This window comes from Siphateles boraxobius, unplaced genomic scaffold, assembly GCF_051911475.1.
Source record: "Siphateles boraxobius isolate OS27281-9 unplaced genomic scaffold, OSU_SipBor_1 20, whole genome shotgun sequence".
NCBI lineage: Eukaryota > Metazoa > Chordata > Actinopteri > Cypriniformes > Leuciscidae > Siphateles > Siphateles boraxobius.
The window spans coordinates 3,966,512-3,981,038 of NW_027508811.1; the positions used below are offsets into that span (position 1 = coordinate 3,966,512).

A 14,527-nucleotide genomic window follows, 5' to 3' on the forward strand; every position below is an offset into this window, starting at 1 on the left:
AATCATTTAAAGTGTGTTCTCTGCAGTTTCAGAAAATATCTCAATACTCAATCAAAATTCTCAGATTTGCAAAGATACCCGAGTCCTCAAGTCAGTGATTTCAATATAAACTCAAACATTTTTCACTTACAAGACCAAATGATGCAAATTGATTCTCTATCTCTATATTCTTATTTTGCATTAACTATATCTTTCTAGTCCTCCCAATTAATTTTACATAAAAAGTTGGTGTTGTTTTAGTTTATTTTATAATAATTTTCACTCAGAAATTGCTAGTAAATTTCAAAAATATTTACAAAGAAACGGTAAGTAACAATGCATTGCAATGAATTATAGACTTTCCTAAGTACAATTACTTGACATATGTCAGGGTTTAATTTCAGTTTTGGTTGTTGCTCTGGTTGGTTGTGTTTATTTCGTTAGTTACTTAGTTAGTTTGCTTGGCATGACCACAAGATCTCAATAATGTCTCAAAACTGTGCTCAGATTTGCAAAGATATCAAAATCAATATTATTTCAATATGAACTCAAAACATGTCTAAGACCAAATGAGGCTAATACATTTTATAACTATATATTCTTACTTTACATCAACTATTGTCTAATTTTTTCCTATTTTCATTGCAATTCATTTTAAGTTAAAAATAGTAAATGCACCTAAAAAAAGGCATATGATGTATTTGAAACAGTTTTCACTTAGAAAGTGCTAGTACATTTTACAAACAATTATAAGGAAATGGCGAGTAACACGTGGCATTTTTTTTTTAAGTAGAAAGAGTGAGATAGTATTTTCTTGTAAAATGTACTTCAAAAAAATAATTTTAAACAGTGTCGTTTGTGTAATTTATACAATTATCTGTGTAAGTTTATACTCTTCCCTCTTCTCTGCAGCTCAGGTGGCTTATTTCGGAGGAAACAGGTCCTCAGCCTCCAAACTCTTCGAGTCTTGTCTTTGGCCTCTACTAACTCTCTTCGCTATCCTTACTGCTTGCTTTGGGGCATAAAGGGCAGTGCCTCCCCTCTCCTGACATCTCTGCCACCCTGCTTGGTCTCTGATTTTCTGCTTTCCTTTCGTTTTCGCACTGAGGTGTTTGGACGTCAGCTGTAAACTGAACTCTTCATGGATCTGTCGCTCCTGCAATGTTGTCACTAACAGACCTGTATAAATAATGCTTCGCTTTCCAGTTGGGAACCACAAAAAATCCCTGTTTTTAGGACAGAACAAACATTCTGACTCCATCTAGATTGAGGGAAACTCAATGACCTTCATTTCCGTCAACTATGATGTGGGATAAGATTGTAATTGTAGTGATCTTTACAAAAGGCTGTGTCCCAGCGTGTTACAGGCACATAAACAGGCGATGAGTTCTTGCGCGTAAAGTCTCATATGGGCAGCAACGTGTTTGCAGGTTTTTCAGGAGAGCATATGCCCGGCCATCTGTTTCACGCAAGGTTACAATCCTTGTTCTCTGAATAATACATTCACCTGAGATTTGTACCTTACACTTTTGACCCTCACCAGAACTCACGACTGCCCTCAGGATTGGTGCATGTTTTTGGCATGGATGAGTGTCGCAAAACTCTGTTTAATTTAGCAAAATGTTGTTCAGATTTACACACATGGGATTTCACAGCAATCTAGCTGCAGAAACATAGACCCAGATCTTGTCATGATGTAATACTTTTATTATTTTTAATTTAAGCATACTGTTATAGAAGTTGTCAGGTTCAAGTTCACTCTTAAAAATAAAGGTTCCAAAAGGTTTTTTAGTTTTTTAGCAATGCCACGAAACATTTTTAGTGAACCTTTCAGTGAACAGTTCTTAAATAATCATTTTATTTGTTTATCATTTTAAGTGTGAAGAACATTTGAATAATACAAATAACCTTTTTCTACTTTTGAACCTTTTGTGGAATGGAAAGATTCCATGAATTTAAAGGTTCTTCATAGACACTTCGATGCCAATAAACAACCTTTATTTTTAAGACTAGAGTATATCAAGGTTTCATCTGAGTCTTCTTTGTTGTTTTATTTTATTTATTTTATTATATTTATTATTTTTTCATTGTTTTATTTATTTATTTATGGCCATTACCATGGCCAAACATTTTTTTTAATGTTTTAAAATTATAATATTTTAAAGCTCTGTAAAGAGATATTTTCTGCTAAAGTATCCATAGCTTATGTCCGACATAATATAAAATGTAAAAACAACTGGAACTTCTGTGCAATGTTACAAGCCAAATAGTAATTTTCTATGGCAAATAGAAATTTAAAGGAACAGTTCACTCAAGCACGAAAATTGTCATTACTTGTCTTCATTTTGTTACAAACCTGTATGCTGTTGTTTTTTTCTGTACATGGAAAAAGAATCTTCACACCTCGTTTGCTCAAAAAAGGATCCCAAAACCCATAAAAGCACCATAAAATAGTCTGCTTGTAGTCCATACAGTCTTCCTAGGCCATATGATAGTCTTATCTAAAAAACAGACCAAAGTTTAGGTTATTATTCAATGAAAATGTGTCTGTTCCTTACACAGAGCTTATAAGTGGTGAACTGCTTGAACACGTTCAAAGGCACACAGCAGTCCACCCCCTACCCCCCCCCCCCACCCCCCACCCACCCCCTATTTTTTTATAAATTGATTTAATTTTGCCTTTTCAACCCTAGTTATTGGGAATATTACCATTTGCTATGCAGAAGATTCACAAAAGGTTAATGAACCGTGTGTGGTTCAATGAAAAGGCATTTTAAAATGAAGAGCGAGCTCCGTTTGCATAGTCGTTAGCTCTGGATGTAAAGGTTGTTATTTCCTAAAGAATATCCTTTAGAGAAATGAGTCTGCTTAAACAGGATTTCATTTCATCCCTGTTGTTACAGAGTTCAGAATCCACATTAGTTGCATTTTTTAAACATTGTGTGCTGTCATAACTCATCCGCCTCAGAAACATTTGATATGAATCCACTTTGTTCTGGAGTTGTTAAATAACTTCTTAAATGACTCATAATGTGTGCATTGGCTAAAGACCCTTCAGTCTCTGGGGGAGAATAGATTCTCTTTATTTTATTACACTGTTCTAATGTTCTATGTCGAGTCTCACGCGGAACGTCAGATCTCACATGAACTGACAGATGCCACCTATAATTATTGTTGAAATGATAATAATATGTAGTTACAGAGCAGATTAAGTCAAGCTCACCCAAGTATCATGGCTACAAGGAAAGGCACAGTGTAGAATCTCAAGAAATATGTGAAACTGATCAGTCTTCATATTTTCTGCCATAGCAATTTCTGTTGAAAATACCAGCATGAATTTCTATGCTAGTCCAGGCTGGTTAGAGCTGTTTAACCAGCATGGATTTCTTCCATGGTTAAGCCTGGTGGGCACAACAGCATGCAAAACACGTGCAGGGTTGTTTTCAGCAGGGTTGGCAAAGTACTGAATGATCGATCAGATTATATGAAGAGCTGCACCTGATGGTGATGTCATCTCTACTTGTACGTGAAAATGGTTTATCGGAAATAGCACACAAGCCTTTATTTAAAAAAAAAATAAAAGATGGCAATTTTGACTTAAAAACAGGTTCGATCCAGTGAATCCAATGCATAGTGGCTCCATTCTTTTGCAGAATTCACTATAATTTGGGATTCATGTGTAAAATAAAGTCAAGATCTTTTTCTGTCTTGGTGTTTGTCTTGGTTTTTGTTGCAGCAATGTCCATGAGCCTCCCAGACTGACCTTAGATGCCTATTTTATTTAATTATTTCCATCTTTAAAAAAGTTGCAGGAAAAATGAAACAAACATTTAGGCAAATTGATTAATCGTGATTAATCGCATCTAACATACACTTGTGTTTATTTAAAGCTGCAGTCCATAGTTTTTCCTCTTTGTCGCCATGTTCAAAAGCTGCCAATGCTTTACATGGGTTGTGCCTCGGCATGGCACAGCGCGGATGAATCCAATGTTTTGAGGAGAATGTGCGGCTGTAAGTCACCGTGCCGGTGTGGATCCTGTCATTCGGAATCACAGATTCTACATTTTGGAAGTATGACCAACATAAGAATTTTGACCCGAAAATGTCATCTGAACAAGTAAGTAACATCCACTTTTGTTCTGACCAACTAAGGGGGAAAAAGCATTGCAGTAAATCGTGCTGATTAAATCTAACGATCGTTTATCACATCACGTCAAACCGTGCAAATTATACTTTGTTCTCAAATTGTTAATGTTAACAGCATCAGCATTGCCTTGTTTTCGCATGGGCCCGGTTGCAGTCTCTTTTTTTCTGTAGCCACTCCAAATCACTCTGGTGATTGTTGTTTGAACCTTTCTGGATCCGCCATCAAATTGATAATTTTAAATATATCAAGTGCTGTGAGAAAAGGCTATAAATCTCCTCCTCCAACATCCTCACACGCAATATAGCCTACTAGCCGAGACACCTTCTTTATGTGTACAGATGTGACGTAATGACGCAAATACATGCTCGAATTTACAGTGGAAATCCACCAGTGCCCCTGGAATTAAAAACATTATTACAAGCTTACCGTTTTGAATCGAGCTAAGGCAAGCAGATAGTTTTGAACACTGGCTGGTTATGTACTTGCTCAAACATTTATTTTGGATAATTTTTTACCCACAAAAAGTTACGGACTGCAGCTTTAAAGGAACACGCCGACTTTTTTGGACTTTAGCTTATTCACTGTATACCCCAGAGTTAGATAAGACCATACATACCTTTTTGATCTCCGTGCGTGCTGTAACTCTGTTTGACACACACACCGCTAGCCTAGCTTAGCACAAAGACTGGATGTAAATGGCTACAGCTAGCATACTAATCCCAATAAGTGACAAAATAACGCAAACATTTTCCTATTTATATGTTGTGATTTGTTTAGTCACAGAGTGTACAAATAACAAGGTCATTTAACCGTATACATACTGGGAACTATATTCTCAGAAGGCGAAGCACTGCTACTTGGGCGGAGAGAGAACCGCAGCACCTGAGACGCACCGTGGTGAGGAGCAGAGAGTTCGCTCAGAGGAGTAATAGAGTCAACAATTACTAGATAGTAAAAGCATAGTTTACAATCATGGGTGTTCGCTGTATTGTAAAGAGCTGCGACAATAAACAGGAGAGACCAGGTGATACCATGGTGTTTCATAGAAGTCCAATCAAAAACGCTGACCTGATGAATCAATGGCTACTTGCTCTGGATATCGGTCCAAACTCACCTATAGAGATCATCAAGGACCATTGTGTTTGCTCAGTACATTTCACTGAGGACGACTATTTTGAGAAAATGGAATTTGCCACACGGACCATGAAACATGTGCTGAAGGATACGGCCATCCCATCGATAGCACAGACGGGACAAAGTGGATCACCTGTGGCTGCGGTAGGTGTTCCGTTATGTTTTTAGATGACTAGCCTACTGTAACAGTGCCATTAGCTAGATCTAATGTAACGTTAGTGACACTATTATATGAATAGGGTGGTAACTACTATTGCAGTTGTTCCCGGGCTACATGTATCCCCTGTAATGTAAGTATTATGTTGTCACGAACGTGCTCTATCGCCTCAGTAACAAATGAGCGGAGCTAGAGGTAAACTTAGTCATGTTGGTTTTGTTGACGTTAGAAACAACGGTGGGTCTCTCAGGTGCTGCGGTTATCACTCCGCCCAATTAGCAGTGCTTCGCCTTCTGAGAATATAGTTCTCATATGTGTCTCATATGACCTTGTTATTTGTACACTCTGTGACAATAAAAAACCCAACATGTAAATAGGAAAATGTTTGCATTATTTTGTCACTTATTGGGATTAGTATGCTAGCTGTAGCCATTCACATCCAGTCTTTGTGCTAAGCTAGGCTAGCGGTGGGTGCGTCAAACAGTTACAGCACGCATGGCGATGAAAAAGGTATGTATGGACTTATCTAACTGGGGGTACGGTGAATAAGCTGAAGTCCAAAAAAGTTGGCGTGTTCCTTTAATATACGTGTTTGTAGATATATACATAAACACACACACACACACACACATATATATATATATATATATATATATATATATATATATATATATATATATATATATATATACTGAATATGTTATATTCGATTAATCAATTTGACAGTGCTAACGGTACTTTTTTTTGTTGAGAAATTAGTTTTTTTTTATTCAGTGAGGATGAATCAGTTTAATTTGATTCAAAAGTTACGGTTTAATCCTACGATTGATAAATGTATTTCAAACAAACGTCTAAGTTACATATGGTAACCCTCGTTCCCTGAAGGAGGGAACGGAGACGCCACGTCGAGACCGGCGAAAAGGAATCTCACTTGAGAGGCCAATCTACTTCGAGTGAAACTAAACGAGCCAATGCATTTTGGCATGCAATCATTTGCATCAGCTGTTCATTCACACAGCGTGGGTATATAATGAGCAGCAGGTGTGATTGCACTTCAGATTTTTGCTGAGAAGCCGAGGCGATAAGCTGGCTGCCCCAGCGGGCTGCAGCAGATGTGGCAACGGGACGTGGCATCTCTGTTCCCTCCTTCAGGGAACGAGGGTTACCATATATAACCTAGACCAGTACTTCTCAAAGTCCGGACTCCGGTCCGGACCCGGGGGGAATTCAATCCGGACCCGCCTCCTTTTCGTATTTCAAGAGCACTAATTGTGTTTAAGGGATTAAAAGTGTGGATTTCCTACTTTGATAAACGCATGTTAAAATCATTTGATAATTTTTTGAGATGGTCCGAAATTAAAATCAAGGCGAGACATTTAAAGTTTTTCCGTGATTTAGTTGCATTGACATCCAGTGAGCGTGTGACTTTTGACGTAATCGGGCGCAACGCGACACTTCACCGCAGTAAGCGTTTGAATGGGTGTGGAGGATGTCATTGTCCATGAAAAGAAAAGTTGATGAAGAAAATAGAGTTTTCAAAGATGATTGGACAGAGAGGTATGCGTTGACATATATCCCAAGTCTTCCGGAAGTTCCAGGAGTCTCCTGCATATTGATAGCGGCTCCCTGATGCCCGCAAATTAGTTCAAATCTCCCGCAATGTAGAGCTTGCGAGCTCCAAACAGTGTAGCGCGTGCACGGCCGAGAGAGAGGGAGAGAGCGACCTTACTTGTGTGTGAGCAAATGTGCGTGCGTGCCTCATGAAGCGCATGTAACCAGTAGCACCTCAATGCAGTACATGAGATCCACGGGGAGGAGTCGGATCAAGATCCAAGGGGTGGAGATGGGTAGGATTAGGGGTGGGTTTAGGGATTAGGGGTGGGTTTAGGGATCAGGGGACTGAGATTGGTAGGTTTAGGTATATGTTAGGTGGGAGGAGTTGGATCTGGATCCGACTCCTCCCCGTGGATTTCATGTTCTGCAGTGAGGACCATCTCCATGTAAGCCCCTTCTCCCCAGAGTTTCGGACCTTTGGCATTGTTGAAAATTCTTATTTGGACCTTTGAATATAGACTTTGAGAACCCCTGACCTAGACGTTGCTCTTCAGTCGGTCAGTGGACGCCACGTTGAGACTGACGAATAGGAATCCCTACCAATATCCCTACCAAGCGCCCTGTGCAAGCCTCTTGCCTCTTCTTGCCTGGAAGGACGATAGGAGAGGGCTTACACAGAGTATATCTGTCACTGTTGTTCCGTGATAACAGTGAGATTATTGGATAACACTGGGAAAGCATGCCCTTCTGTTAGGAAGGAGAACGCTGGGGGACACACATTCTTCGCTGAAAGAGTTATGTTGGAGATATACATATGTACTAACCCGAAGGTTGTATTGCATATGTATACTAGGTGACTTAGCCCAAGGGAAAGACATAAGCTTCCTTTTAGGAGCAGTCGTGGAAGAAATATACATATGGGATGCCTGCAGGGTCACACATATGGGACCCAGCCTAGACCCGATTCTCAAGGATTCAACGGATAAAGGCCTGGCGCCGGATGCTCCGCCATGTCCGGGCCGAGGGTGTTGGAGGACTCAACAGGTTTTTCACGCAGGCAGCTCGAGGCAGTTGATGTGCCAAAGCAGCTTGGGGCTGGTCCACACCCCTGACACTGCATGCCCATTGTACGTGGCACCCCATCCGGTAGCAGAGGCATCTGTGAACACCACAGCATGCCTGGACACCTGATCCAAGGGCACTCCTGCCCGCAGGAATGAGGGATCTGACCACATGCTGAAGGTCTGACGGCACACCGGTGTGATTGTCACTCGGTGAGTGCCGTGATGACACACCCATCTCGGGACTCGACCGTGAATCCAGTGCTGAAGCGGTCTCATATGGAGCAGCCCGAGCGGTGTTACTGGCTTTGGCTTCCCCACAGGCCTTGTAAGCCTTGATGGTTAAGTCCGACGAGTACTTACAGGACCGGGAAGGAAGACACGGCTCTCCACACCAAGTTGAGTTAGGGCACAGTTACATAGCAACGGCCCGGGCCGCTCCACTGATGGGATGCGCGTGTAACCCTTAGCTGCCCCGACATCAAGGGTGATAAGGGAGGAGGAGCCACCGGGACGGTTTCTGGCAGGGAAAGGTGCCGTCCACGCCCCAGTGAGCTCCTCATGCACCTCCGGGAAGTAAGGCACCGGGGTGGGTTACTGAGAATCAGCGCACGCCACCCTCAGATACCAATCGTCCAGCCTCGAAGACAAGGTGGAGGGTTCCACACGAGCCCGATCGTGTTGGCGGCCCGGGAAAGCATGGCCATCTTCTCCGGGTCCGACTCGGTCAACGCTGTCACACCCGAAGGGGGCAGCGGCACCGAATCATCATCCGCAGAGAAGTCTCCACCCTCCGATGCAGCGATCGACATCTGTTCATCACGGGGAACACCAAAGGAAACGACTGGTACACACCTAGTGGATGGTCCAGCACGTTCCGTTGGCGGCTCTACTGGCTGCGGAGCGTGGGAGGGATGAGGGTTCCTAGGGGATTGGTTCCCTGAAGGAAGCGCACTCATCGTGATCCTCAGGTCACCTGCACCACTGCCTGAAGTAACACTCGGAGGAGGGTTAGATCGCGGCGGAGGCGCAGGGACTCCGCCCCTTTGCAGAAATGAGAGTCTCGACCATAGCTCCGAGATGGTCATCTTCCCACAATGGGTACATGGCTCATCCACGAACACTGCCTCAGCGTGTTCAATGCACAGACAGCGCTTGTGACCATCCCGTGATTCAGAAACACACAGGTAGAGTGACATCTTTAAAAAGACGCGCTCTACCTGTGTAAGCTCTTTTAGGGACTGCTCTCCTTGGTGCTGAAGCACGCAGGGGAACGTTCGCAGTGAACACGGACAGGAATGTGCACCTGTCGTGTGCTGTCTCTCTCGCTGGCGATCTTACCAGCCGTAAGATTAGCCTTTCAGCGCTCTCACGACGCACCTTACCAGCCGTAAAAACAGCTTTTTTGTTTTGCAACGTGTTTTTCAAAACAAAAAGATAGAGAGAGAGGGAGAGAGAGAGAGCGAGAGAGAGCGAGAGAGAGCGAGAGAGAGAGAGAGAGAGAGAGAGAGAGAGAGAGAGAGACAGAGAGACAGAGAGAGAGAGAATTTGATCCTTCGGATGAGACGTTAAATCGAGGCCCTGACTCTCTGTGGTCATAAAAATCCCAGAGTGTCCTTCGAAAAAGAGTAGGGGTGTAACCCTGGCACCCTAGCCAAAATTCGCCCATTGGCCTCTATCCATCATAGCTGCCTAATCATCCCCATATATACTGATTGGCTTCATCACTCTGTCTCCTCTCCATCAGTAAGCTGGTGTGTTGTGGGGGTTCTGGTGCAGTGTCGCTGCCGCCGCATCATCCAGGAGGATGCTGCACATTGGTGGTGGTTGAGGAGGAGATTCCCCCTTCCATGTAAAGCGCTTTGAGTACCAAGAAAAGCGTTAGATAAATGTAACAGTTATTATTTTTCAAAATCCTGAATATTTTTTTTTACCACATTTCCACAAGAAAATTAAGCAGCACAACACAACTGCTTTCAACATTGATGATAATAAGAAATGTTTTTTGAGAACCAACTTATTAGAATGATTTCTGAAGGATCATTTAACACTGATGATGCAGAAAAATGATTTCTGAAAATTCTGCTTTATATCACAGGAATAAATTACTTTTTAAAATGTATTAAAACAGAAAAGTAGTTATTTTATCTTGGAATAAAATTTCACAATATTCCTGTTTTTACTGTATTTTTGCTTAAATAAATGCAGCATGGTGAGCATAAAAGACTCCTTTTAAAAATAAAAAAAAATCATACAGACCCCGAACTTTTAAGACAACGCCTATTTACACATCATTTAGAATATTTTCTTAGCGATAGATATTCACACTAAGTGCAAATAACGATATATGCTATTTACACTAATTTTGTCGGGCCCAATCATACATTGGTGGGCGGAGTTAGTGTAAATAACCTCAGCCAACAAGTCAGGCTATTTGTGACCCTGGATAATAAAACCAGTCTTAAGTAGCACGGTTATATTTGTAGGAATAGCCAACAATACATTGTATGGGTCAAAATTATAAAAAAAAATGTTTATGCCAAAAATCATTAGGATATTAAGTAAAGATCATTTTCCATTAAGATATTTTGTAAATTTCCTACCGTAATTGTATAAAACATTTATTTTTGTGAGTGAATGCAGCACAATCGCGGACATAAATGGACAACTTTAAAGGCGATTTTCTCAATGTTTCGATTTTTTTGCACCCTCAGATTCCAGATTTTCAAATAGTTGTATCTCGGCCAAATACTGTCCTATCCTAACAAACCATACATCAATGGAAAGCTTATTTATTCAGCTTTCATGTGATGTATAAATCTCAATTAAAAAAAAAAAAAAGATCCATATTACTGGTTTTGTCATCCAGGGTCACATTTGCACTTTGTGTAAATAGACACTCCGAACTTTGAAATGTTGGTATGAACCCTAATGATGAAGTGCCTTCAGGGATGCATGGTTGAAGCTTTATTTGTAATGATTCTCACAAAACCATCCATTTAATAAATAAATAAATAAATAAATTCATGAACCGATTGGTTTGTATGTTTATTTAGTGGCTCATCATCTCCAAAGCAAACACTTACTTTAGCAGGTGTATAGAGGGGTCACATTGAAGAGAGCAGGTCTGTGTCTCAGACAGCTCTGGGTACGTTGGGTTACCCGAGGCTGTTACAGCTCTCTTTCTTGTAGGGTCTCGCTTAGTTTTTCAGGACATATTTCAGTTCCCTTTCGTAGTCACTCCGAGTTACGTCGGATGACGACGAATGGTGGTTTTGCTTAGAACACCTATCGACTTCGAGTATTACAAAACGAGCCAATGGCGATGAAATGCCATGGGTCTGCGGAATTTGCATAGCGTATCTCCGCCCCACCGCGTGGGTATAAAAGGAGAGACGGCGGCAAAGGCAGATCATGTTTTCGCTTCGGAGCCAAGAGTATTTCTTCACTCCACAATCATCTCTGACTTCGCTCTACAAGACGAGCTTCTCTCTCCGGTGTTGGTGTGACGGCGATCTGCAGCGAGCTCACAGTGCCTGCTGATCTGTGCAGTGATCTTCCAGTGTGTGTGTGTGTCCCTGTGCACTTCAACATCGCGGAGTTTTTTCTCCTCTCATAAAAGAGCTTGCACGCGGCACGTCTTTTTAAAGACGGCTCGCCCGTGCATTTCTGGTTGCAGCGGACTGGTATCGGACTCTGATGGGCACGAGCGCTGTCTAGTGTGTTTGGGCTTTGATCATGCTTGAACAGCACTTGTGGATGACTTATGTTCTCTCTGGGAACGTGATCATCGCGTCATATATAGGTCGAGACTCTATGAACTTGCAAGAGTGAGAGTCCCCTCATCCACCACTCGATCATTGGCTGGTGGCCAGGGAATTTGCATAGCGTATCTGTGTCCACGCCCCAGACCCCCCTCTTTAATGACGGTGCCCGCTAGCGAACTGATGATTCCACGAGTCTACCCTCGGGTGGCCCGTGTGTTTTCATTTGAAGCTACAGAGGATGATGCTGTGTCTGTAGCAGCATCACTAGGTGGGCTTGATTCTTCTGGAAATGACGACTCGTCACAGCTGCCACCCACTGGTGTGCATACGGCTGTGCCTGAGTCTGATCCGGAGATGACGGCCATGCTTTCCCGGGACGATTGGTTTTGGGCAAGGCCGCCGACGCGTCCACGGCAAACCCCAATATCTTTCCTCCCGGACGTGCATGATGAGATAACGGGTCCTCTCGTTGGTCTCATCCGCCTTTCCTCCCCTCAGGGGCCGCTGCCCATGGGTACACTGGGGTTCCCCCGGTTGAACGCTCTGTTGCCATGCTACTATGTCCTCAGAGTGCTTCCCGGCGCAATCCTAGGCACACGTCCAAAGCCTGTAGTTCTTTTCGTCTACACTAATCTGTGGCGAAATCCTATAGTGCCACAGGACAGGCAGCTGCCTCACTGCATCCCATGACCGTTCTGCTGGTCTACCTGACCCAGATGCTCATGGACATGCAGGAGGGCGGGACTGACCCGAGGCTCTTCAGTGAGCTGCGCGCCGCCACTGACCTTGCTCTCCGAGCGACGAAAGTGGCCGTACACTCTCGGAGTCAGGTGATGTTCACCAGTCTGGGGCTGACCGGTCTGATGTGCACGATGTCGGGCGGACCCGTCTTGAACCCGGGCCTGGCTCTGGAAGACCATTGGGGGGATGCCACAGCCCTCTCCAGCCCCGCTCCCCGCTAAACGCCGGTTAAGCGGCACCTTTGAGATGGGCTGCTCAGAGATGAGACTCAGTTCTTTCCAGGAGTTGGTAGCAGGGCCACTCCTTTCCCCGGTGGAGGGCTGGGGAAGAATCCTTATTCAGAAAGAACTGACTCTCTCGTCTCTGAGCATACAGAGTTCTCGGACGACACAGAGCGCCGCCCACAAGCCGTGCTCTCCTCGTCCCCCTCTGTCCCATAGACGGTTGACACGGCGTGCCGTCCACGGACCACTTCGCCCCGGGCCGCTATGCCGTCCACGTCTGGGCCGGTCATTCCGCTTCGCTGTCCCCAGGGGGGACGTCTGTGGTTCTTGACGCCGCTGGTACAGTTGGGAGCCTGCCTAGAGCTTCCCTATCTGTTCCGCTGGGTCGCGTGAATCATCGGCTCGGCTATGCGATTCAGTTCGCACGGTCTCCTCCCCGCTTCAGGGTAGTCCGCTCCACTTTGGTCGGTGGCTATGCCCCTATCATGAGAGCGGAGGTTGCTACCCTACTGGCGAAGGGTGCGATTGAGACTGTCCCTCCAGCCGAAATGAGGTCCGGGTTTACAGCCCCTACCTCATTGTCCCGGAGAAGACTGGTGGGTTACGGCCAATCCTGGACCTACGCATCTGAGCCGCTCCCTTCACAGGCTGCCGTTCAAGATGCTCCTGGCCAAACGCATTTCTGGATGTGTGCGGCCACAGGATTGGTTTGCAGCGATCGACCTGAAGGACGCCTACTTTTATGTCTCCGTTCTCCTTTCGACTCAGACCATACCTACGGTTTGCTGTCAGGGCGCGTGCATATCAGTACGCTGTTCTCCCATTCGGGCTAGCCCTGTCTCCTCGCGCCTTCACAAAGGTTGTTGAGGCAGCCCTTGTTCCTCCATGGGAACACAGGGTTCGCATCCTGAACTATCTGAGACTGGCTGTCTTAAGCTCACTCCTGAGACCAGGTTTGCGAATACAGGGAACTAGTGCTCCGGCACCTATCTCGTCTGGGCCTTTGGGTCAACTGGGAAAGGAGAACTGGGAAAGGAGTAAACTTTGCCCCGTGCAGAGGAGCTCTTTTCTCGGTATGGACTTGGTCTCCTTCTCCACTCAGCCATTGCTGACGTGCCTGAGACTATCAAGCGCAAGAGTGCGGTTCCACTGAAGTTTTTTTTCAGAGGATCCTGGGGCATATGGCATCTGCAGCCGTGGTACGCCGCTCAGATTGCTTCATATGAGACCGCTTCAGCTTTGGCTTCGCGAACGAGTCCCTAGGTGGGCATGGCAACATGGCACCCTCCGAGTACCAGTTACTCCGACCTGCCGTCAGTACTCACCCCGTGGTCAAACCTCAGTTTTCTACGGGCCCGAGTTCCCCTGGAACGAGCTTCCCGGCATGCTGTTGTCTCAACAGATGCCTCCACGGGCTGGGACGCCATGCGCAATGGACATGCTGTCACACTCTCATGTTGAGCAGAAATGCTCCTGAAAAATTCAGTGAGATTTATCACACCCAGGTGTTGAGCAGAAATGCTCCTGAGGTTCAGTGAATGTCTTCACACTTAGGTGTTGAGCAAGGTTGCTCCTGAAGCTCAGTGATTCTCGGATGTAGTGTTGAGCAGTATAGCATGTCTATTGCCTCGAGTAGCTGGCAGTACGCCTTGCCCTGCACCGCTTCCGGGCGTTGCTCTGGGGTCAACACGTACTAGTCCGATCAGACAATACAGCCACAGTAGCGTACATCAACCGTCAAGGTGGTCTACGCTCGCGCGATA

General features: G+C 44.5%; 1 protein-coding gene across 2 annotated transcripts in view; it reads left to right on the forward strand.

Moving 5' to 3' along the window:
- The window catches only part of crtac1b (cartilage acidic protein 1b), a 112,097-nt gene that overhangs the window by 43,306 nt on the left and 54,264 nt on the right, over positions 1–14,527 (forward strand). The window contains exon 15 of one of the 2 annotated variants that reach the window (XM_077236409.1): positions 892–1,147. The exons of the other annotated variant lie outside the window; for it this stretch is intronic. Within the exon in view, the coding sequence (XP_077092524.1) occupies positions 892–1,004 (113 nt within the window). The 3' untranslated portion in view covers positions 1,005–1,147. Of the gene's footprint in view, positions 1–891; positions 1,148–14,527 lie in introns of those variants that run through there. 2 annotated transcript variants of the gene reach the window in all.